This window comes from Equus asinus, chromosome 7, assembly GCF_041296235.1.
Source record: "Equus asinus isolate D_3611 breed Donkey chromosome 7, EquAss-T2T_v2, whole genome shotgun sequence".
NCBI classification, from domain to species: domain Eukaryota; kingdom Metazoa; phylum Chordata; class Mammalia; order Perissodactyla; family Equidae; genus Equus; species Equus asinus.
This window is the reverse complement of record NC_091796.1, coordinates 55,864,756-55,889,169: the sequence shown is the minus strand read 5'-3', so window position 1 is coordinate 55,889,169 and position 24,414 is coordinate 55,864,756. Positions and strand designations below refer to the sequence as shown.

Genomic DNA, 24,414 nt, shown 5'->3' with positions numbered 1-24,414 from the left:
AATAATATTCTGTTGTGTAATGTATCACATTTTGTTTATCCATTCATCATTTTATAGTCATTGGGGTTGTTTGCACTTTTTGGCTATTATGAATAATGCTGCTATGAACGTTCGTGTATGAGTTTTTGTGTGGACGTATGTTTTTAATTCTCTCAGGTATATATCCAGGAGGGGAATTGCTGGAAACTTCTGTGTTTAAGCTCTTGAGAAACTGCAAGAATGTCCCTAGGTTCTTGATTGGCAGCTCAGCCTTAACAGAATTTCAGCATCACTGAGAAGCACTCTCCCCCCAAATATTCCCATGGTTTCCGCCATCGTAGAAATTACTTTAACAGGGCTTAGAATTACTTCCTTCACAATACCCATTAAGGTTCAAAGTGCAATACTGTTGAGCAAGGTAACAGAGTGACTTCGATTCACACCAAGATGTGAGCAGATCTTTTCTCAGCACAATTTAGAGAGGAAAAAAGAAAACATGTCAGAACACCAGGAATCTGCAAGCGGAAAGTGGGGGGAGAGGGGGCCCACAGAGAGTGAGTCTGGGGTGTGGCGTGCGCTTTTAAAGGGACAGGGTCAGCCTCTCCTATCAGTACCATATTGAATATGGGGCCCCTGTTTTGTGAATTCATTTATTTCAAATAGCGCTTAATGAGCACCAGCTTTATGCAGGAACACTCACCTGAGAGCTCAGCATTTGAGGATGGATAAGACACATTCCCTCAGGAATTCAGAATCTAGGGGGCTGGACAAGATGGCCTGAGTATTGTGGTCCTGGGGCTTTACTCCAAGATCATGTCCCTTCACTGGTTTGACATTGAAATGTCATTTCTTTTATGAAGGGAGAGAGATGGGAGATGGAAGCAGCTTATATTCCTTTAACATCTTATTTGGCAACATAAGAAAATTTGGCAGCCCTATGTTCTAACATGGTCTAACAAATGGTATTAAAATGTTATTTGTTTTTGAAACCCCTCACCTCCTCCAATCTCAAAACCTGAGTGTTGAGGAAAAACAAGATAGTTATTAAGAGGCAAAGATTATTGATCCAACTCGATTCCCATGCATATGAAAATGGATAAAAAAGCAAAGTTGGAGAAGTTAGGATTAACCTAGATAGTGACGTTTAGAGGGGGAACTGATTTCTGTGATTCTGCATGGCCCAGAGCTAAAGTATAATCGAAGCTTTGGTTTCATTCCTGACAAGCCTGGAAAGGGAATCTGGACCTCACGCCCCAGAGTCTCACTCACAAGACTGTTTTCATCCGTGGCGCTCGGTAATCTGAAAGGACGGAATTGAAAGAGACAGCAGATCTTGGCTGTGGTCCCGCCTGTTGGTGGGAAACCGTGATCCTCTCGGCACCCTAGCTGACCTCCCTGGGCCTCCGTTGCCACATCGGTGGCATAACAGCAAGAGCTTATCTAGGCCTACCATGCACCAGGCACTATTGTGAGGACTCTGCATATCTACTTATTTAATCCTACAACAGCTGCATGAGAATAGATCCCATAATTTTTCCTATTAAAGTAATTTGCCCAAACTCTCACACAATGGTCGGTGGCTGAGCTAAGATCCGAATCCTAACTGCCTACTGTCAAGGTTCATACTACTTCTTTTTAAAAATTTTTATTTGCATATTCTATTTTAAATTAAAGCGTTAATTCTGTCACTATAGTGCTGTAAGAATCAGTTGTCTCTTTTTTTTTAAAAAAGAGAAATTCCGAGTTTGACACTGAGTGGCACTGTGGCGTCCCCTCGCCACACCTTTGCTCAAGAAATACTGGAAAAGTAGGATAAAACACATATTCCACATCAACTTCAAATACAACTGTATGTGAATTTTAATATTATTACGAGCTGTGCTAGAAATTCCAGCTGCTAACATTTTCGTAGTATATCCTTCCCATCTCTAAAACATTGTGATTTAACATGTAATTCTGCTGTGGCTTTTAAACGATTGTGAAACGACACGTTAGAGAAAGAGCGAGAGAGAGTAAGAGGGAACAGTAAAGGCCCTTCAGGAAGTGGTGTGCCTCCCGGGACCTCTCAGCTCCCCCGGAACCCGATCGCCACTCCCACATCCAAATCTAAACCAGCCTGGCTTTCTGGACTTCATGACCCAGCTGTGGAAGGAAAGCAAAGGTCCTCACCAGCTGACAGGAGAGTAACCACAGGAATGTACTCACAAACGTAACAATGGGGCGTGGCAAACTTAAAAAGGGAACGTTGATTTAAGGCAAGTTGTGAGGGAACTGTTAAACATGGCAGGAAGTGAGAAATTGGAAGAAAATCCAAGTTCCTTGGTATGACCTTCAGCGCTCAGGAGGGTCTGGCCCCACTGACCTCTCTCACCTGTTTACGGCCACTTCCATTACTTACCGGCTCCCAGAGTGGCCTCGTGTCAGTGCCTGGGACACAGCCAGCACCCCCCTCCTTGGCCCTGGCCGTTGGCCCCACTCAGTACCCATCACAGGTGATGGTGTCTGAACTCCTAGGGATAAGGAAGGGCTGGGGAGGCCGACAACTACTCTCTCCTCGAAATGAGTATTCACGACGTAGCTTCATTAGTTGGTTCCAAATATTCTGAATTCCCAGATTTTATGCTATGGAATCTCTTTGACAAGTATGAATTTTTAGAGTTTACAGACTTAAAATGTAAAAACGCTCATTTCCTGCTGCCCAAAGAGTTATATAAGACAACTTGTTAAATATAGTTTTATCAAAATAGCAAACATATCTAGAACTTCTTGTTTAACATTCTTCTGGGGACCATTATTCTCTAATAGTTATAGAATGAATCTAAAATAGCAAAAGAAAATGGGGAAAATGAGCATTTCAGGGAAAAACAATGAGCCAGCCTAGGCACCACAGTCCTTTCCTTATTCTTATTTCTCTTCGTTACATTTTTTCACCAAATATTTACTTATTAATACCATCAACTTTCAAGGTTCTAGTCTAATTCTGATGTGTATAGGATGATCTCTTATTACTTTAAGAGCTTGGGCTTGATTGCAGATGTTGATATTATTTTAAAATTTAATTTGGGGGCCCCTGCTCCATAATTAAAATATAATGAATACCTAAATATGTTATAATTTATGAATATGCCTACCACTCTATAGAAAGCAAAAAATGAACAGAACTGGAAACAGAGATCCGGATAAAACGAGTACAGCTGGTTCTGGTTTTCCCCTGAAACACTGACTGCTATTGGATTTTCAGTTTTCCATCTACTAACCACATCCCACTCTAACAGCTGATTTCTGCAGTGAGATGTTAATTACTTGTTCCTTGCATTCAAGAAACGTCAGTAACCCTGGGAGGGCAGCACAGCTGTGGGTGCAGGCCTGTCTTCAAAGAGGTCCGGGCCCTGCTCGGGGACAGACTTACTATTGTGCGCAGTCGATCAGCTGGTATTCATTTGACCTCTCAAAGCACGCCTTCACGCCTTCATCATCCCAAAGTTTCTTCACATGATCAAAGAATTCCTAAAATTTGAAAGTTACAAATGAGAAAACGCATGCATTATAAACTTTCAAAAAGTTAAAAGTAAAAAGAAACTGCCCAAAAAAAATCTGCAGGTAGCACATGAATTGTTTTCTCTGTGAAAGTCTACTTTACACTCAGTAAAATACACAGATCTTGCCCTCAGTGTGATGAAAAATGGATGCATCTGTGTTATCATCGCTCAAGTCAACTTGTCAAACATTCTTATCATTCCAGAAAGTTCCCCCAAATGAAAATTACAAGTCAAAAGTTAATGACATTCATTAACTACAAATACAACTAAGCACAACTTTAAAGTTCTTAGCATTCAGTAACTTAACTAGCGGAACTGCCACTTCAGCAATGAAAAATCATGCTTATTATCATGGCAAGTTCTGTTTCTTTAAATTTCCTATGTGAATCATGATTATGAATAGACGTGGTTGAGCAGATGGGTTAATGTGGCCCAGAAGCATCAGGTACATAAGAAAGAAATCTTTAAAATGACATTCTTTGGGGATAGCAATTTACTGTTTTTTTGAGTTTTTAAAAACTATGAGTTAAGCATGGACCGTGATTTTTGCTTCGTTCAAGCGCGCGCAGGCAGAGAGCTCAGTTTCATCATTACAGCAGGCAGCACCCTCTGAAACAAGACCCTTCATCTCAAAGTAAAAGGTGGCTTTATGAATTCATTATTTCCAAAATTACCCAAATTAAATCAACAGCGCTGTGGAAGCAAATGACTGTAGATTAGTCATAAAATATAAAAGAAGTTACGTAAATTTTCACAAAACACTTCGTTAGAATATTTATATACCTTCCCACGTCAGTCATTAGCCCCTCATGGCAACCCCAGGAAACACCCATTTCTGTCTTTGATCTGCATGGAAGAATTCGCGGGCTACAGGGCCAGTGAGCAGTCGATGCCAGTATGTTCATCCATTCACTGTGGCTGCCACAGTCCCCAAGAATCAGCATACATTCTTCAGAGAAAAAAAATAAAGGGTTGGTACTTCTACAGAGTCACAACTCCATACAAGGGTGGATCCAAGTATTGTGGGGCCTGATGCTTACACAACTGGCGGGGGGGTGGGGGGCTCTTTGAAAAAAGAAAAACAAAATTATGAATACAAAATTAGGTACAAAACTGGGGTCGGCCGGTTGGCGCAGTGGCTAAGTTGATGCATTGTGCTTCGGCGCCCGGGGTTCATGAGTTTGGATCCCAGGTGTGGATCTATACACTGCTCATCGAGCTATGCTGCAGCAGCATCCCACATACAAAGCAGAGGAAGACTGGCATAGATATTATCTCAGGGCCAAGGTTCCTCACCAAAAAAAAAAAATTAGGCACAAAACCTTGAAAGTAGGAGTAGGCATGAGGGTCCCTGAGCTTAAGCTTCACCAGCTTCTAGTACATCCAATTCTGACGTCCCAGGATCAGGAACAATTATTAAAGTTATGCCACACGTCTCTATGTCTATCGTCTGTCTATCACCATCATCAATAAATCCAAACTGTCCACAGCTGACAATGAAGCCACAATCTCCACATGAAAGAGAGTAGCTGAACATCTCAGTTTTTATCTTGTCTCCTTAGATTTGTGTTTCCTTCTGGAATCTCCCACTGCTGCTCCTATCACTCCAGTAAAGGAGTTTGTAGGCCTCCTTAAGAAAACTTTCTAAGAGCCATCTGAAGACACACACAGACACACACACCCCCCTGCATCTACAGAGAAACACTCTTATCACGCTATCATCACAATGGTCTTGGAAGACGGTGATAACCCCGTGTCATGGTTATACTCAGAGTTGAGCCCCACCTCTCTCCCCTACTGCAAAGCCCCAGTGCAGTCGTCCCTTAACTAAAGTTCCTTACTGTCTTTACCGAGTGTCAGAATCAGTTTTTCTTTAACAGTCTGAGCTGAAGCCTTTGAGACAGAATTACAGAGGAGTGCTTGACCTGAGAATCAAGACACACGATTTCTGGGGTACATGATGATAGCAGTAGTAAAACAGGCATTGTGGGCACTGCACATTTAAAATAGATGCTTTGGACAACACCAAAGAAACACAAAAGCAACAACAGTCTCTCTGCTTCTGCTTCCTCACTGGTAAACAAAGAAGTTGGACTAGAATACAGTGAGGTCCCCAGGATTCTCCATGTTTACTTTTTAAGGGGTTCTAAAAGCTTCATGGAAAATTCCAGGGCTGCTGCTGCCATTGCTTCTTCAACTTTTTATTAGGGAAAATTTCAAACTTACAAAAGCAGAGAGAACGACTTCCCAGGCACTCATTACTCAGCTTCCACATTTACCAACACACAGCCAATTTTCTTTTATCTGTATCTCACGCCTTTTTCCCATCTTCACAATGAATCACTCACACCATGTTCTTTTATTTCACCATCATTTCTAAAAGATAAAGGCTTTTAAAAATTGTAGCCACTATGCCACTATCTCAAAAAAAATAAACAAAGAAATGATTCAGTAAAATCATTAAATATTCAGTCAGCTAGAGCAGCTTCTTTAGTTATAATTAAACATTTGTCCACAGCGAGGCTAGAATTCTCAAACATTTGCTAAAACAACTGGGAAACAAATATGAGGAATAATTTTAGTGTGTCACCATTAGTAACTTGGATGAATAATACTAGATAAAAATAATTTCAGTGTTGTGTGTGTGTGCATGTGTCTGAAGAGTGATTCACAGTGAAATGTAACCTGTTTTTCACATCTGAGAATATAGGGAAATTGAGAACACAAAAATAATACTAAGTGACACTTCTTAATTTTTTCTGTATTAGGGAATATGAGAATCGCCTTGTGATCTTCACATATTTAGCAACTGGAATACATGAACATTTATGTTACTCTTATTCAAAGGAATTTGAGTTGTGTTATAGAAAACAAAAATTTAAATGATACCAAACTTAAACCTGCCTTTTAAAAGCAAGGCTTTAAATTTTTATAGCATAATTTTGATTTTTAAATCAAAATTTAAACTAAAATTTAAAAAAATTTACATACCTAACTCCTCCATTTCCTATTGTAACATTTTCCTTCTAGCACTGCTGTCTACATCTTCCTTTCTACACCAAGTACATTCAAAGCTAACTTGGAATTCTCAGATGAGTAATAAAACATTTTTTTTGCTTTTAAATTCTTCATGGCTGCTTTAAAACAGAAATAAACATACGACAAGAAACAAAAATAAAAAGTTCTTGCATGATTTCTCTGCTAATATAATACAATAAAATAACAATATATAATACAATAACTTCTTGGTTACACTGACACTTGAGTACATTTTTCACTTTTGAAGTAAGAATCAAAAGCCTACTTTGTATCTCTTGAAATGAACGTGGTCCAGTGCTGTGGAGTCAAAGCTCAGCACACTCACAGGTCTCAGGCAGAGCTGCTTCGGGTGCCCTGTGCTGAGGCTGGCGAAACTGCTACCGGGTTGAGTGTAAAATGTTATTCCTTATTCCTATTGCACAATATTCTTTGCAGGATGACTTATGGAAAATATTCCTCTTTCATTTTAGTGTCAGGAATACTTCTTTGCATCTCTCAAGCAATTGCTTTTTAAATGTTATTCTTCATTTTTAATCTTACGGGCCCTCTGACTTTTCTGCCGTTTTTATTTACATCAGTCAGTTGACTGCATAAAAGTGTAGAAATCACATTTGGGGGTCAGTCCCAGCAAGTGTGTAGGGTTTTGCCTGATGCTCTGGGTACCAACTTCACTTCTGGTTCTACGTAACTTACTCTCCCAACTTCCTTCTCCTACATTTTTAGTTTTTTTTTTTTAAGATTTTATTTTTTTTTCCTTTTTCTCCCCAAAGCCCCCCGGTACATAGTTGTATATTCTTAGTTGTGGGTCATTCTAGTTGTGGCATGTGGGATGCCGCTCCTCGAGGAGCGGTGCCATGTCCGTGCCCAGGATTCGAACTGACGAAACACTGGGCTGCCTGCAGCAGAGCACGCGAACTTAACCACTTGGCCACGGGGCCAGCCCCCATTTTTAGTTCTTTTATTAACTTGTATTATAACTTTGTGAGCAGCACTAAATGCTTTCTGAAACAAGTTTTAGTATAAATAAATGTTTAATGTAACTTTTCATAACATAGTGAACAACGTCCACAACCATGATCAAATGGACCTTAGAAATAGGCAGTCTCAGGTTAGTAGTCATTTAAATGGAATTTTCTAAAGCTCAAATTCCCATCTGATTCATCTAAAATACACCCACTCCATTTCATCCCTTGGATAACAGAATGATCTAATAGGTTTCTGTCGTTTCTTTTTTCAGCTATCTGGTGGCTATCAAGTTAAAAGTCTGTGTGGGATCTATCATGCCTGGTTAGCGCTATCATTTTATTTATAATCTCTGTCCACCCTCAAGTCTAATTTAATACAGTATGTCTAAAATTCTACTTAAGGACAGCTTTCAGAAACTATGCTAAAAAAAACAAACGATTAAAAATCATTAGCAGTCTCCAAGCTCATACCTTTTCTAGCAAGAAGCATGACCACCATGGGCAACAGTCTCAGCAAGTACCCAAATATAGAAAGAGGCCACACCTAGCATTTACTGAGCGCCAAGTGTGCCCCCAGCAATCTTCTAAGGGTCTCAGATGCCAGGTCTCATTTGAGTCTCAAACAGCCCTGCCATGTAGGTGATTCAATTCCCATTTACTGATGACAAAATGAGAATGATTAAGGATACTTTATATTTGCTCAAGCTCCCTTGACTAAGAAGTCATCAAACCCAGATTCGAAAGCATGCTCTGAATCCAGCTGGCTTCCCCACTCTCTGGTCCATAGCAGCTCCTTGTGCGTGCGAGACCAGTGAGGACAAATGCAAATTTATCATATACACCACCCTTGTCTATTTTTTCCCCTTAGGACAGCCTACTTTAACTATTAGTAGAATCATTTTTCACAGCTTTTTAAGGTATACTTTACATAGCATAAAATTCACCCATTTATTTATACAGTCCTGCAAACACCAACACAATCAAGTTTTAGAACACTGCCATCAACTCCTCACCCTCCCCTGGAGCCAAGCCCTGCCCCCAGCCCGGTCCTAGACACTGTTCATCTACTTCTGTCTTTATAGTTTTGCCTTTTCCAGAAATTTCATATAAATGAAATCATGTAGTCTTTTGTGTCTGGCTTCTTTCACTTAGCATGGTATTTTTTGAGATTCATCCATTTTGCTATGTATATTAGCAGTTTTATTTTTAATTGCTGAGTTCTATTCTATGGATAGACCACATTTTGTTTATTCACTAGTTGATGGGCATTTGGGTTATTTCCAGTTTTTGACTGGTATAAATAGTACTGCTAGGAATATTTTTGTACCAGTCTTTGTATGGATTTTTATTTTCATTTCTTTTGGGTTGATACTCAGGAGTGGAATTGCTCGGTCACATGGCAGGTGAATGTTTGACCTTAAAAAACTGCTAAATTGTTTTCCAAATTGGCTGTTCCATTTTATATTGTCAAGAGCAATGTCTAGGGTTCTAGTTCTTCCACAACCTTACCAATGTTTAGTTTTTTCAGTCTTTTTAATTTTCCTTATTCTAATGGGTGTGAAGTGGCATCCAATTGTGGTTTTGGTCAGCATTTCCTAATGACCAATGATGCTGGACATTTTTTCATGTGACTGTTGGCTGCCTGCATATCTTCCCTCTGAAGTATCTCTTGAAATATTTTGCCCATTTAAAAAACTGGGTTGTATGTCTTCTTACTACTGAGGCTTTTTTTAATAAGGATAAGAGATTAAAGTAATTGTCTGCCTTCAAATTCTTTGTCAGCTATAGCTTTTGCAAATCTTTTCTCCCAAAATGTAGCTTGCATTTTAATTTTCCTAAGTATCTGTTGATGAGCAAAGTTTTTAATTTTGATGATGTCCAATTAATCCATTTTTTCCTTTTCCCATTTAAACATTTTTGGTTTCTAAGAAATCTTTGCCTAACCCAAAGTAAAAAATATTTCCTCAAAGTTTTCTTCTAAACGTTTTATAGTTAGAGCTCTTCCATTTGGGTCTATTATCCATCTGATTTAATTTGGGGTATGGTAGGAGGAAAGGGTCAAGTTCCACTTTCTGTCATATGGACACCAGCTTCCCCAGCACACTTATCGAAAACCTATCCTGTCTCCATTGAATTACCTTGGTGCCTTTGTTGAAATTAACCATCTACATGTGGGTCTATTCCTGGACTCTCAATCCTGTTCCACTGATCTATATGTCTGTCCTTACGCCAGCACCATGCTGTCTTGAATACTGACACTTTGTAGTAAGTCTTAAAATTAGTAGTGTCAGGTCCTCCAACTTTGTTCTCCTTTTCTAATATCACTTTGACTATTCCAGGTCTTTTGAATTTCCACATACATCTTAGAATTGCCAGATTGTCAACTTCTATAAAAAAGCCTGCTGGTATTTTGATCAAGATTGCATTGAATCTACAGGTCACTTTGGGGAGAAGTGCCATCTTAACAATAATGCATTTTCTAAACCATGAACATGATACAGCTATTTCTTTATGTCTTATTTAAATTCTCTCAATAATGTTTTATAGCTGTCAGTGTACAGCTCTTTTGCATTGCTTGTTAGATTTTTTTCCCTAAGTAGTTTTTTGTGTGTTATTTTGAATGCACATGGTCTTTTAAATTTCATTTTTGGATTTTTTCCATTGCTAGTACCTAGAGATACAGCTGATTTCTGTATTTGATCTTGTATCCTGCAACCTTGTTAACTTCATGTATTAGTTCTAGTCGTTTTCAATTCCTTCCCATGTAGCTGTGTCCAGAAAGTTACTACATAGCTCTGTCCTCTCCTTTTCTCTCCCTAAAGCATGACCCATGAGGCCTGGGGCAGAATCAGAATTCCCTGCAGTTCCAAAGTGCAAAGGCTCAAAGGGACTGAGCCAAGGGACCTTCACTGCCCACAGTGCCAGGATGCATGGGTTCTGCCAGTCTTATACTTGGTTTAAAAAAATATTTTTAAAGATACAGTAAGATTTGCCTAGAGATTCTATCTTTTATTTCCAAATTATAATCTCACAAAACAACTGATAAGTATAAAGTTTAGTAATCAGATCCATGACCTACAAAGAGAATTAAATAAACCCACCCTATAGGGATGGGAACATACAATTTTGCTTCGGTATTTTTTTCAGCAAAATTAATTTTTTAGCTTTTGATTTTCTCCTTCACAATACTCCCACTCTTATACCTAAGATTCTTTCTCTAAAATTCTAATTATCTGAGAAAATTGTGCACTTGGAGAATGCCAAAAAAAGCTCAAAAGAGAAACTTATTTGTGTGGGAACAGAAATAAAATAATTAGGTATTTTCATTAGGGATAAGAGACTCAAGGAATCACGATTTTAGTCTTTGCTTCCAGACAAGGCTCTATCAAGTTATCTGACAAAAATTCTCCCTTGAACATCAAGCCTGCATTATATAACAGTTTAAGGTATTATTCTTGGTCCTCTTAGTCACTTTGAATCCTTTCTGTTTTATGTGCTGAGAGGCTAAAACGAGGAAGAAGGCCCTCTTTTGGGGAATAAAGCTAGATTTAAAGCAAATGTTTGTAAAAGTGGGTTTGCTGTATTCCTGCTGACAATGTTTATAGCTAGAGACATATTTCCTTGCATACTAAAGGTGCCTAATGAGGAATCATAAGACAATATTTATGGTTTGAGCATGGATTTTGGTATTTGAGTGCCTAGGTTCAAATCCCAGCTTGGGGGGCTTCTTAACTCTGACTACTGTGCCCTGCTCCATGGGGATGACAGCCCTTCTGGGCAGATGTTGACACGTCAGCCAGGACTGACCAGTATAAGGTATACAGGTGGAGGCAGGTGGGTGAGGAGGTGCACGTCTGGTGCGGTGACATCAGGGAGGGCACACTCAGTCTGAGGACAGTAAAGAGCGTGATGATCAACCACGGGAAGTGCTGGTGGGGGGAGGGGGTCTGGGAGATTCCTTCGTCCTTGGACACAAGGACAGTGCCCAGAACATGACACCCAAAACACTGCAGTTTTGGTAAAATTGTGGCAAGGCCTGCTAGATTCCAACAAGCCAAGAGAGAAGCACATAGTGAGGAGACAGAAGTCGTGTAGCCTTGAGAACCGAATTCTAGAAACATCTACCAAACACCTGCTGGCATAAGGCATCACAGTAGGTGCTGGGTGTAGTAGAAGAGAGGACACAAGGTTTCTGAACGTAATGAGAAGGGTGAGCTCCGATCACCAACACGAGGTAGGTTACGGTGTGGAAAAGAAGGGACAACGTGGACAGGAGCCCCAAGGGGCACTGTTGTCAGCACTCATCTGTGACACTGTGCTTCCGATTCCTGGATCTGCCCTAGGCTTTCAGATCTTCTGGGAAGGCCCCCAAGCTACTGTGATTTGTCCAGACTTACACACTGAACAGCTGGTGAGGGAGTGAACCCGGCTGTACAGAACTCATCAGATTACTAGAAAAAAGGGGCGCAGAACACTTATGAAGAATGTGTGCCACAACTAGGAAATGAGCAGTAATGGCTGTGTGCTGTAAATTGGGCTTTGAAATCCTCTGCACGGCCTGGGGTGCCAATGACCGTCTGCTGAGACCAACAGCTCACCCCACAAGGCAGCTGGAAGGGTGATCCCCTTAATAATCCCTGTCTTATTAGGGGGCAGCTGCATGTATACCCAATACCCTAAAACTAGCTGATGGTGTCCTCAGTGGGAATGAGCAAAATCATGCAGGGGTTTCGTTCTGTAAAGTGCAGCCCTGCGGCCCTGTGGCACCGGAACAACAAGAGCCTTCTCCGAGAGGTAACAAACAGCTACGAGAACCTCAACACCTCATGACATGTTAGAGGAATTAGGTGGTTCAGATTTCTATGTAGATATAAAAGAAAAGATTTCAAAGGCAACCACTGAGCTCCTGGGCAACTCTGAAGCAGCTGCGAATCTGGCAACAGACAACTGACAAAAGGGAAAGAAAATTGTCCAAAAAACCCAAAAACCTTGCAATTCTATACTTGTGTGTTTGTACAAGATAATCTTTAAGATTTCTCCTAGTTCTGGGACTCTCGGATTTTAAGTTTTATATTTTCTGTCTTTCTATTTTGTATGTAACACTTTTATTGCTATAATTCATATACTATACCCTTGACCCATTTAAATGTACAATTCAATGGCTTTTAGCATATTCATAGAGTTGTGCGACCATTACCACAATCACTTTTAGAATGTTTTCATCACCCCCAAAAGAGAACTCATACCTATCAGCAGTCACTCCTCATTCTCCCTTCTCTCAGCCTCTGGCAACTGCTAATCTCCTGTCTATGAATTTGCTTATTCTGAATATTCGTATAAATAGAATCATACAGTATGTGGCCTTTTGTGTCTAGCTTCTTTTGCTTAGCATAATGCTCTCAAGGTTCATCTCTGCTGTAACATGCGTGTATCAGTGCCTCATTCCTTCTTATTGCTGTATAAGATTCCATTGTATGGATCTACCACATGTGTTTATCCATTCATCATGTGATGGACATTTAGGTTGTTTGTACTTTTTGGCTATTATGAATAATGCTGATATGAACATCTGTGTACAAGATTTTGTGTGGATGTATGTTTTTAATTTTCTTGGGTATATACCTAGGAGATGCGCCTCTTTTCTTTCCCAAGAGAAACATCTGGAACTATGTTACAAAAGTTACTAGTTGGAATTTGATTCAACATGCTTAATTCACCTCAACATTTAATAACTTTATTAAACACTTGGTTATTTATCCTAATGGAAGCAGATAGTGTGGCAGATATTACAAGATGGTCAATTGCATCTGGCTTTTGAGTCTATTTCAGACTTAAATTTGAGGACAGACAGACCTGACATTCTTGGAATTCCTGACAATTCCAAACACATAAGCAAGCCTCAAAGGCAACCTCACAGCCCAGCTCCTTCTCCACCAGCCCCACCCACCTGCTCTTCCAAAAGCTCAAGACAGCCGTTTCCTGAGCTCCCTTTGGGCCACACTGTGCTGGACCACGAGACAGCAGTGAAAAAGGCAGAGCTAGCTCTTTTCGACCAAGTGAGTGTTTGGAAGGAGAGGTGTCTGGGGTCAGGGAGTGGTTATTCCTTCCACACCCTCTACAGTGGACTCAATCAAAGCAAGGCATGTCATTCACTGATTCACTCAGCAAATGTCACTGAGGGCCTGGAATGGGTAAGATTTGTGAGGGGGCAGTAAGAGCAAACAAAGTGAAAAAAAAAGGAGGCCTGGCTGGATAAGAAAGTGTGGGATTTCTTCTGCAGGTAACGATTAAGGTCACGCCCTCCAGGCTGTTGAGTTCCATGGTTAATTCTCAGTCCTTCTTACCTGACCTATTAGCAGCATCTAACACAGCTGACCACTGCCTCCTCCTTGAAACACTGTGCTCGTGGCTTCCAAGACATCACTCTCCCCTGCTTTTCTTCCTCACCCATGGTCACTTCTGCTTGGTGTTCTTTGCTGGATCCTTCTCTTTTCCCAGCCTCCTAACACTGGACGGCCTCATGGCTTAGTCCTGGATCCTCTTTTCCATCTAAGCCCACTTTCTTGGTGAGCTCCTCCATTCTGCAGCTTAGATGCTACAAATATACTAGTGACTCTCAAATTGACATCTCCAGCTCAGACCTCTCTCTGAATTCTGGACTTGCATATCCAATTGCCTGCCTGATATCACCTCTTGAATTCTAACCGGCACCTGCAACTTGGGAAGTCTAAAAGGGAAGTCCTAATTTTCCCTCTAAAACTTGCTCTACTTGAAGTCTTGCCCAGTCGATGGTAAGGCCACCACTCAGTTGCTCAGGCCAAAAGCCCCTGAGTCACCCCTGAGCCCTCTCTTTCTCTCATGCCCAACATGTGATCCTTAAGGAAATCCTCTTGGCTGTACTTTCAGAATACACTCAGATTCTGATCATTCCTTACACCTGCACCACTACATTCCTGATGGAAGTCGTCATCTCGGACCAGAAGTTACTGCCACAGACTCCCAACTGGCCTCTGTTTCCACCCTTTCTCAAACAGTCTTTTCTTTTTCTTTTTCTTTCTTTTTTTTTTTTTTTTGTGGAAGATTAGCCCTGAGCTAACTACTGCCAATCTTCCTCTTTTTCCTGGGGAAGACTGGCCCTGAGCTAACATCCATGCCCATCTTCCTCTATTTTATACATGGGACGCCTGCCACAGCATGGCTTTTGCCAAGTGGTGCCATGTCCGCACCTAGGATGGGAACTGGCGAACCCCGGGCTGCCGAGAAGCAGAACGTGTGAACTTAACCACTGTGCCACCGGGCCGGCCCCATCAAACAGTCTTTTCAACTCACTAGCCAGTGACTCCCTGAAAACACATCAGACCACATTATAACTGGGCTCAAACAATCCAATGCTAACAACCCAAGCATCCCTAGACGGATGAATGGATAAACAAAATATGGGATATACAGACAATGGAATCTTATTCAGCCTTAAAAAGGAAGGAAATTCTGACGTGTGCTACAACATGGATGAATGTTGAGGACATTCTGCTAAGTGAAATAAGCCAGTCATAAAAGGACAAATATTGCATGATTCCACTTATATGAGGCACCTAGAGTAGTCAAATTCATAGAGACAGAAAGTAGAATGGTGGTTTCCAGGGGCTGGGGGAGGGGCATGGGGAGTTAGGGTTCAATGGGGACAGAGTTTCAGTTTGGGATGACGAAAAAGTTCTGGAGATGGATGGTAGCAATGGTTGCACAACAATGTGAATGTACTTAATGCAACAGAACTATACACTTAAAAATGGTTAAAATGGTAAATTTTATGTTTTGTACATTTTACCACAATAAAAAAAGTTTATTAAGAAAACAAACGAAATAAAAAAAAAGAATCCCATGCTTCCCATCTAGGAGTAAAATCCAAAGTCCCCACATTATCTGACCCCCCCATTCCCTCTGACCTCTCCCCTCACCTGTTGCCTGGCTCCCTCTTCTCCAGACACACGGGCCTGCGTGTTCCTGGAACAGGCCAAGACTGCCACCTCGGGGCACCGCTCATGCTCTTCCCTCTGCAGGACACCCCTCCAGGTCTCTGCTCACATGCCACATTATCCTTAGCACTCCTACACAAAACAGCAACTCCAACTGCCCCCGAAGTCTCTCTCCCCATTTACTTGCCTTACCTTCCTTCCCCAGGCATCAGTCCACCACACGCTTACTTATTTCGTGGTTGGATCCTGTTTGCTCCCCTAGAAGGGAAGCTCCATGAGGAGCTTTGACTCTTCTGTCTGCTGCTGCATCCACAGCATCTAGAATCAGGCCTGGCACATAAACATTCAACAGCAATTTTTGGAATCTCTGAATGGATGGGGAGTCATTGGGGTTTTGGATCTCAGAGCTCTGCTTCAGGAATGTGCATCCAGGGCCGACGAGGACATGGACTAGAGAGATAAACCATTGTATGCAGTAAGACTAGTCCGAAGGACACTACGATGTCGGGTGTTTTGGAAGAGATGATAAGTTTAATTTAGACAAGTCGAGTCGCTAGTGAAATGATCAGAAAGATTTCTAGTAGGGAGTTACAGATGGAGGACTGGAATTCAGTTCGGGGTTGACGCTGGAGACTGGATGAATTGGGGAAGGATCTCTGGGAGGTTGCTGATTGAAGTCATGATGCTGAATGAACCTGCAGAGAGAGGTGGTGAGAAAGCGGAATAGAATGGCAAGGACGGGACCTTAGAACACCTTGATCTGGAGGGTTAGAGGGTTGGAGGAAGAAGAGGAGAGTTAAGAGAAGAAACAAAAAAGTAAAGTGAAATGAAAATGACGAAGTAATATGGGGGCGGGGCAATCGCAGAGGTGGAATTCAACCAATCACCAAATTAAAAAACTAGGAGTAACAAAGAGTTAGACAGACTACTTCCTTCAAATCAGCTCAATTATTCCAATAAGAACTCAAACAACTTCCAGGGGCCATCCACGACATAAGAAACCCCACAAACACAATGGGTTCAGTTCTTACTCTCACAATTAATCTTTTAGAGCCAAACAATAAAATTAGTGGGCAGCAATACGATTTTCGGGGCAAGTCCCTAAGAAGTATGAATCTTTATAAGTTTTTTGCTAACTTGACTCTAAATATCCAAAAAAAAAAAAAAAGGTATTTCCTTGGCAAGTGGTCTATCGAGAGGGAATAAATTAAGGCATCTGACAGATTACAGGAAAAAGAAATATTTGTCTTGTAGTCTTTATCCGACGACATCTACCTTTCTTCTTACCCCAAGAAAAGTACTCCTAAACTTTCAGGGAAACAGGTAACCAAGTTCAATATTTGAAAAAGCTTTGAAAAAATAAACACTATATATGATGGTTATGTATTGCACTGATTATTGCTATGCCTGTAATAAGGACCTACTTGGGACCACTTACCTGAGCACTATCTCCCTAGTCTCTGACCACAGAGCCCCTTCCTCAGAAGAATCTGCTACTTAAAGACTGTAGAGGAAAGCAGTTCCGACCTCTCTCCTTGGATGTCTAGCGATGTCTTAAACTCAACACAGCCAGAGCCGACCTCCTGATTCCCCTAAACCTGCCGTGCCTGCAGCCTTCACCTCTCAGCAGAAGAGGTCAACTCGTTCTTTCCAGTTGCTCAGACCAAGCTGTGAAGTCATCCCTGACGCTTCTCTTTCTCTCACTGGCCGTATCTAATCCATCAGTACAATTCTACTTTCAAACTGCATCCAGAGTTGGATATCTTACCACCTGAACGGTTTTACCCACCAACACCTCTCACCTGGATTCCCGCGAGAGCTCCCTACCCAGTCTCCCTGCTTCCACCCCACAGTGTCTTCTGAAACTGTGGCCAGGAGGCCGCCTCCACGGTGGAGGTCAGCTCAGGTCACCCCCGTGCTCAAAGCCTCCTTGGGGCTATTCACTCAGAGGCCCTACAATGACTCCAGGCCCCTCTTTCTTCGGTGGCCCTCTCTCTAGGCCCTCTCTAGTATCATTCTCCCCCTTGCTCAATGCTCCGAGCACAGTGGCCTCCTGGTGTTCCCTGAACCCCCAGGGGTGCTCCCCACGGGGCAGCACCTCGGCACTACTGTTTGGCTGCCTGGACTGTCTTCCCTGATCCTGCCTTACCTCCTTCAGGTCTCTCCTTCAACCCCCACTTCTCAGTGAGACCCTCCCCGACCATCCTCTTTAAAACCCTATCCCCTCCTCCTCCACTCCCATGCCCCTTAGCTGACCCTAAGTGGTCTTGTCTTTACAGTGCTTGGCATTTCTTAAAATGCAGTTTAATTAATTTATTTCTTATGTGCTACCAATTCTCTGGATTTCCTGCTAGACTGTAAGCCCCAGGAGAACAGGGCTCTTCCTGTTTTGTTCCCTGACATACAAGCACTTAATATAGTCCTTGACCCACACTAAGAGCTCCGTAAATGTGCGTCATGAGCGAGTGGATGAACAAACCTCCACGAGAAGCCCCCTCCCTTCACTCCGTCTTCCTCCTCCTGTCTTGTCAGTGCCACCTCCGCCCGAGAGTTCCCGCGGTTTCACCCCAAACATTTTCACCACACAACTAATCGGCTGTAAGGCAATTTTGCCATAAAAGATAAAATCGTGAAAAATAAGAGAGACATATTAAAAGGGACATAATGAAACATGAATAAAAAAACTAAAAAGACTTGACTGAGAAAAATGAACATACAAAATACTTGAATACAAATATTTAAATATTTAAATGTGTGTAGCTTCATGGCAACACTGAGTAAAGAACTGATTTTATTTTGTGGATTGTTACCTAAGCACTTTGTCCCCCAAGTCTTTTGTTTATAGTATTAGACATTTTTTTTTGCTTGTTGACTCATCTTCTGGTTTGGCATTGCATCTGTTTTCTTTTCTTTGCTAAAATGTCTGCCTTTATTAAGAGAGGTATGAGTCTCCTCCAAATACTAGAATGCATCTTTGTAACCAAATGAAAACCATCTGCAACCAAATGAAACCAAACTCTCAACCATTTATTTTTTTTATCATTTATAGCAAAATTGTCTCTACGGCTAAATTAGTTGTGTAGTAAAAATGTTTGCCATGAAACTGCTATTGCCAAAGATGCTTAGGGCAAAAACACCTAGAATGAAAATGCGTATACATCATTTGTCCCTAACTGTGAATTGATGGGAACCTGGTTTGTGTCTACAAGCGGGTTTTATAATTTCACATTTAAAGGCATGTTTGTCCTGGTTCTACTCCATGAATAATTTAAAAAGTAACTTTTCTAGAGTCCAAGAACATTATTATCCTCAGAAAGAAAGAAATAACTCACGTGATTGATAATGTATTGAATAGGACACGTAAAACACAGACAAGAGCTGAGACACATCCCCTTCCCACATCCGAGCCTCGCCTCCCGCAACACACCCGGCAAGTCTGAGGCCGCCCAGCCCCTTCCTGGGCTGAGCTGTGACTGTTGCCATTGTTGACGGTATCGTTCACAGTGCCCTGCGGATTTTACCCACGGCCATGTAATTTGGCCAAGAACAAGTTCTACTCGGGCCTGTGACCTGAGGGACATTCAACCCAGACACTGGCCTCTTTCCTCCCATTGGCTTCTGCCAGGATTTATGCCTCTGCTCTCACCAAACGCTGTTTCTACACAGCAACAAACTGCCTCCTGCCACTTACACACCTCCCCAGAGTCCAGCAAGAACCCTTTACTTAATGCTTGTAAAATTCCTAATCGTGACCAGTGATGGTCACGGACAACAAGCAACGAATGTGTTTAGTTTTCCCTCAGTTTACACTTCCCTGCAGTCTTTCACGTGACCCCCACATGATCCTTAAATAATTGGCCTCACTGCAGGGGCTGGGAGGACACCTTCTGTTCGTCATTTTATCCATCCATCCGTCCATCCATCCTTCCATCCACCTGTCTACCTATCATCTATCTATCATGTATATACTTATGTTTAAAATAAATATGAGCAGATAAGGATATAGATAGAGTTGTTGTCATTGTTCAGGCTGTTGATCCACAGGGGAGAAATCAGAACATGGGATAGCAGATTCGATTTAAAAAATAAACAAATGATAATAATGACACTTTAGTTTCACGGCCTGTGAAGGGCAGAGATACATGAAAAAAGAAAGAGACAGGGGACCGAGGGAAACAGAGACACAAACAGGGGGAAAGACAGATGAAGACAGGAGAGAGGCAGTGAGGCAGAGAAACCCTGAGGGGCACAGGGAGACAGAAGTGTACACAGGCCTAGCACCCAGGAAATGGGGACGGTGTGTAAATTGTGTCATTTTCAGACATTACTACTAAAACTTTAAAATCAGTGCATAAAAAAACTATATGTAAAAGTAACAATAACTAAGAGTGAGTCAGTTGATAGCAAACTGGAGACTACAACTGGCATGGGCTGGAGGTGACCCTATTCTATCATCATGTTATTGTATAAGGCCAGGGAAACACTCATTGTAGAAATAACAGAACATTTATGTTTAAGACAGAGCAATTAAAAGATGTCACAAGATGCTGAAACGTGATGCTGTTATGCCTGTCCTAAGGCCACAGCGCTCACAGCACAGCTCTCTTCCAGAGCTCTCCTCAAGAACTTATCTCCGAGGCACCCAATGCCTCCGCACCTGGGGAAACAGGCTTGCCATCTTGGGGCTCATTAGTTTGAGGCGTAATTTCTAAAGATGTTGTTAGAAAGGGTGTAAGCATTTAAAACGTGTTAAAGTGCTTTTAGCTTATGATTTGGCATCCAGATTTGACTCTGAACATCCTTATGACATAAACATTGCGAAATAAGAGAGAATGTCTCTCAACTTCATGAAGGCATTTAACATCTATCAAAGTTCTAATCAAAAAATCTAACAATAAACATGACAATTGTCAGCACACCATTATATCTATGTATGTTGTAAATAGAAACATCATTCATTCCTCTTTGAGGAACTGGATTAGTGTTTGCCTTTTATTGTAAAGATAAGACTGGAGAACACTTAGACACCAACTACTTTACAGGCACACAGAATAAAGAGCTGGCCAGGCGGGGTGGGAGGTCGGCTGAGGTCCAGTCTGCCCAACTCTGTTCTGCCACCACGATGCTGGACTTCTGTCTCGTTTGCTGAGTGAGAGGAGCAAGAAGCACTCCTGTGACGTTCCGTTGTCAACTCCAAGGGTTTCACAGTTCTCTCTCAGGGAATGTTACCACCAACCCAAGGACATGAGTGTCACAAGTGTTTCCCGTGTTTGCTGTCGAAGATTGTATCTGCTCATTACGTCTTTGTCACGGGAAAGAATGTGTTACAATATGTTTCCTGCAGAAAATCTAATTTACTCATTTAGGTTATAACCTTTACACAAGCACTGTGTGAGGAAGCTACTCTCTCCTCTCCCTCCAACTCTATGTCACGACATTAGTTCACGGCTGTTCCCAAAACACTGCGACTTGGGGATTTTCCCTCCTCTGTGTGGGCCTGTTCGGAAAAAATACCTATCAGAGTCTGACAGATTCATTCCTAACTCAACAGGAAGCTTGCTTCTTTGATAACACTGTCCGAAAGAGTTAAGAAAAAGGAATACTAAACAATCAAGCAATTTAAGAGATGTAACTTTGTATACCGTAAATAAAACATTTTTTTCTACTGCAAAGAAGAATTAAAATTAGGGGAGTCCAAAACAGTGATATGACAATCTAAATCAAAAGCCTTAAAAAGGATGTCTTCAACTAAGTGGTTCTATTAAGAATTTATCCTAAGAGGAAAAAAAGGTCATCGAGTTGTAAAAAACTACATGTCCATGCAGTATTATATATAATAGCAAAAAGTTAAATGTCTACAATAGAGAGTTTGCTAAATGAGTAATGGGTTACTCATAGGATGACTACTAGGTAGCCATTAAAACTCAGGTTGTAGAGGCATCTTTAGTAAATGAAAAATGTTTCTAATAAGTTTAAAAGGCAGGTTTTAAATCAGTAGCTATGTTAAGATGCCAACTTAGTAAAACATAGGTAGGCTCTCTGTAAGATGCTGGAAGGATATCACCCACGGTTTGTACTGTTTTTCTCTTGGGGATGGGACTATGGAAAGACTTTGTTTTCTTTCACAGTACTTCTCTGAATTAAAAATAAAAATCCTACCATAAACACGTACCCTCATCACACTACTCCGTGCACCGATGGTGCCCAGGGGCCACCTTTCACTGGCTTTCTGCTTATTACGCTCAACTCTCAATATACGGCATGTCTGTCTAGAATTAACTCATGGGATAGAATGGAATGCTTGTTTTCCTCTAGTGCAATAACATTCTCCTTTTGGTGGAACGCTCTGTTGTCTCTTAGCTGACCCCAGCTTTGATGAACCTCACAGCTGGGCCCTTCATTCCTGCAGCTCCCCAGTCACCCGGAGCTAACCCACGGGGAGGCCACTTCTCCTTAGGGAAGGCTGTTCTCCACCTCCCTGGAGGCTGAGGAGATCCAAAGGACCCACGTGAAATCCAGGCCTTCAACACAGAAAGTGCTTCTGGGCCACGGGACCAAAGTGTCCAGGGGAACCGGTGGCCTGGCTGGCAGTGGCAGAGTCCCACCGTTGTTCAGGTCATGACATAGCCCGATGCCCAGACGTGCAGATGGAGGCCTGAACAACATCATGCTCGAGTTTCAAGGAAATACCTGTCTAAAAAAGGTCTCAGCTAAACTTTTCTCATAATGGAATCCGTATCAAGTACAAAGGCTTTCATTACACTGATCTTTTGTCACTATTCTTAAATCTATTGTTTAGCACGAAGGATAGTGAGAAAAAATTGCAATATTTATAAATTATTTTAATCCATTTTTCCCTAAGCAGAAATTTAAGAAAGCTATTTTTTCCTGACAACATTGTTAGATGCCTGTTTAATGTTGTGTGTTTTTTAAAAAAATGTTTTAAACTGAGGTGAAATTTGCATGATATAAAATTAATCATTTACAGTGTACACTACAGTGTCGTCAGTATATTCACAATGTTGTGTAACCACCACCTCTGTTTAGTTCCAAAATATTTTCATGAGTCCAAAGGAAAATTCTGCGCCCATTGGGTAGTAAATCTCCATTCTTTCCTCCCCCCCAAAACCAGCAACCACTCAACTGCTTTCTGTCTCTATGGATTTGCCTATTCTCAATGTTTCATATAACGGGCATCAAACAATTTGTGGCCTTTTGTGACTGGTTTCTTTCACTCAGCATAACGTTCTCAAGGTTCATCCCTTTTGTAGCATGTGTCAGTACTCCATTGCTTTGTGTGGCTGAGTAACATTCCACTTTATGTACATGCCACCTCTGGTTTATCTATTCAGCTGCTGATGGACAGCTGGGTTGTTTCCACCTTTTTGGCTATTGTGAATAATGCTGCTATCAATGTTAGTTTACAGATAGCTGTTCGATTCCCTGCTTTCAATTATTTCGGAATTGCTGGGTCATATGGCAATTCTTTGTTTAACCTTTTGAGAAACTCCCAAACTTTTCCACAGTAGCTGCACCATTTTACATTCCCACCAGAACTATGAAGGTTCCAATTCTCCACATCCTCACCAACACTGTTATTTTCTGGGTTTTTTTAATTATAATAATCCTAGTAGGTGTGAAGTAGTATCTCATTGTGGTTTTGATTTGTATTTCCCCAGTGGTAATAATGTTGAGCATCTTTTCATGTGCTTAATGCCATTCCTATATCTTTTTTGGAAAAATGTCTATTCAAGTCCTTTATTCATTTTCAATTTGAGCTGTTTTTTTTGTTGTTGAATTGTAAGAGGTCTTCATATACTCTGGATACTAGGCTCTCAACAGATATATGATTTCCAAATATTTCTCCCATTTTGTGGGTTGTCTTTTCATCTTCTTGACAATGTCCTTTGATGCACGAAAGTTTTAAATTTTAATGAGGTCCAATTTATCTATTTTACTTTTGTTGCTTGAGCTTTTGATAACATATCCAAGAAATCATTGATAAATCCAACGTCATAAAGATTTATTCCTATGTTTTCTTCTAAGAGTTTTATAGTTTTAGCTCCTATATTTAGGTCATTGATCCATTTTGAGTTAATTTTTATATACGGTGTGAGGTTACGTATGTTGTTTAGAGTTAGTTTAATCTATATTATTTTCTCAAATTCACATGAATTTTTGTGGAAAATGACATATTTCAATACCATAACAAGTCCATACTACCTAAACATTCCTAATTTTATGAAGGAATTTTGTAGTGCCCCCTTTCCCCAAATAGACTATGAATAATCTCCTATGGTAGTTGCATCATCATGTCACTGTGATGGTAGTTTGTCAAAGACGTTTTAAAACAAGGATTACCTTCTCCCTCACAATTTGTCATCAATGCCCAAGTATTCCCTAAGCACCAACAATCAATCATTCAACAAGTATTTACAGAGTTCCACCTCGGCTATTGAGCTCCTCTCTGCAGTAATCCGCTAATCTATAATCAGCAATGAATCTGTCTGGGTGCCACGTTACGAGTGAGGAGACCGCAGTGGATGAGAACGAGGTGGTCCTTGTCCTCAAGGGTCTGTAATTTTGCAGATTATGTGCCCAGCATGAGGCCAGGGCCTGGGAGACGGACACAAGTATGAGCCACAACTCCTGGTCTCAAGAAGTTAACATTGTAGCACGGAGACCATGGCTAAGATATACCAAATAATCAAAAAACAATAAAAGGCAGTAAATCCTGAATATAATATGGTGACTAAAGCTACGGTGCCAATGAGGAAAGCCAGAGGAGGTGAAAACTGCAGGAACTCAGGAAAGGGAGAGATCGCTCAATTTGGAAAGTCCTCCAAAGGAGGTGGGCTTGAACCCAAAGAATCCGCAGGGCATGAAAAAGGAAGGTGATAACAGTCAAGAGCCTTTGAA

General features: G+C 41.3%; 1 protein-coding gene across 6 annotated transcripts in view; it reads right to left on the bottom strand.

Moving 5' to 3' along the window:
* The window catches only part of GNAL (G protein subunit alpha L), a 147,659-nt gene that overhangs the window by 46,460 nt on the left and 76,785 nt on the right, over nt 1-24,414 (bottom strand). For all 6 annotated transcript variants that reach the window (XM_014829083.3, XM_070513464.1, XM_044773504.2 and 3 more), the window contains one exon: nt 3,389-3,486. In XM_014829083.3, coding sequence (XP_014684569.2) covers nt 3,389-3,486 — 98 coding nt within the window. The remainder of the gene's footprint in view (nt 1-3,388; nt 3,487-24,414) is intronic.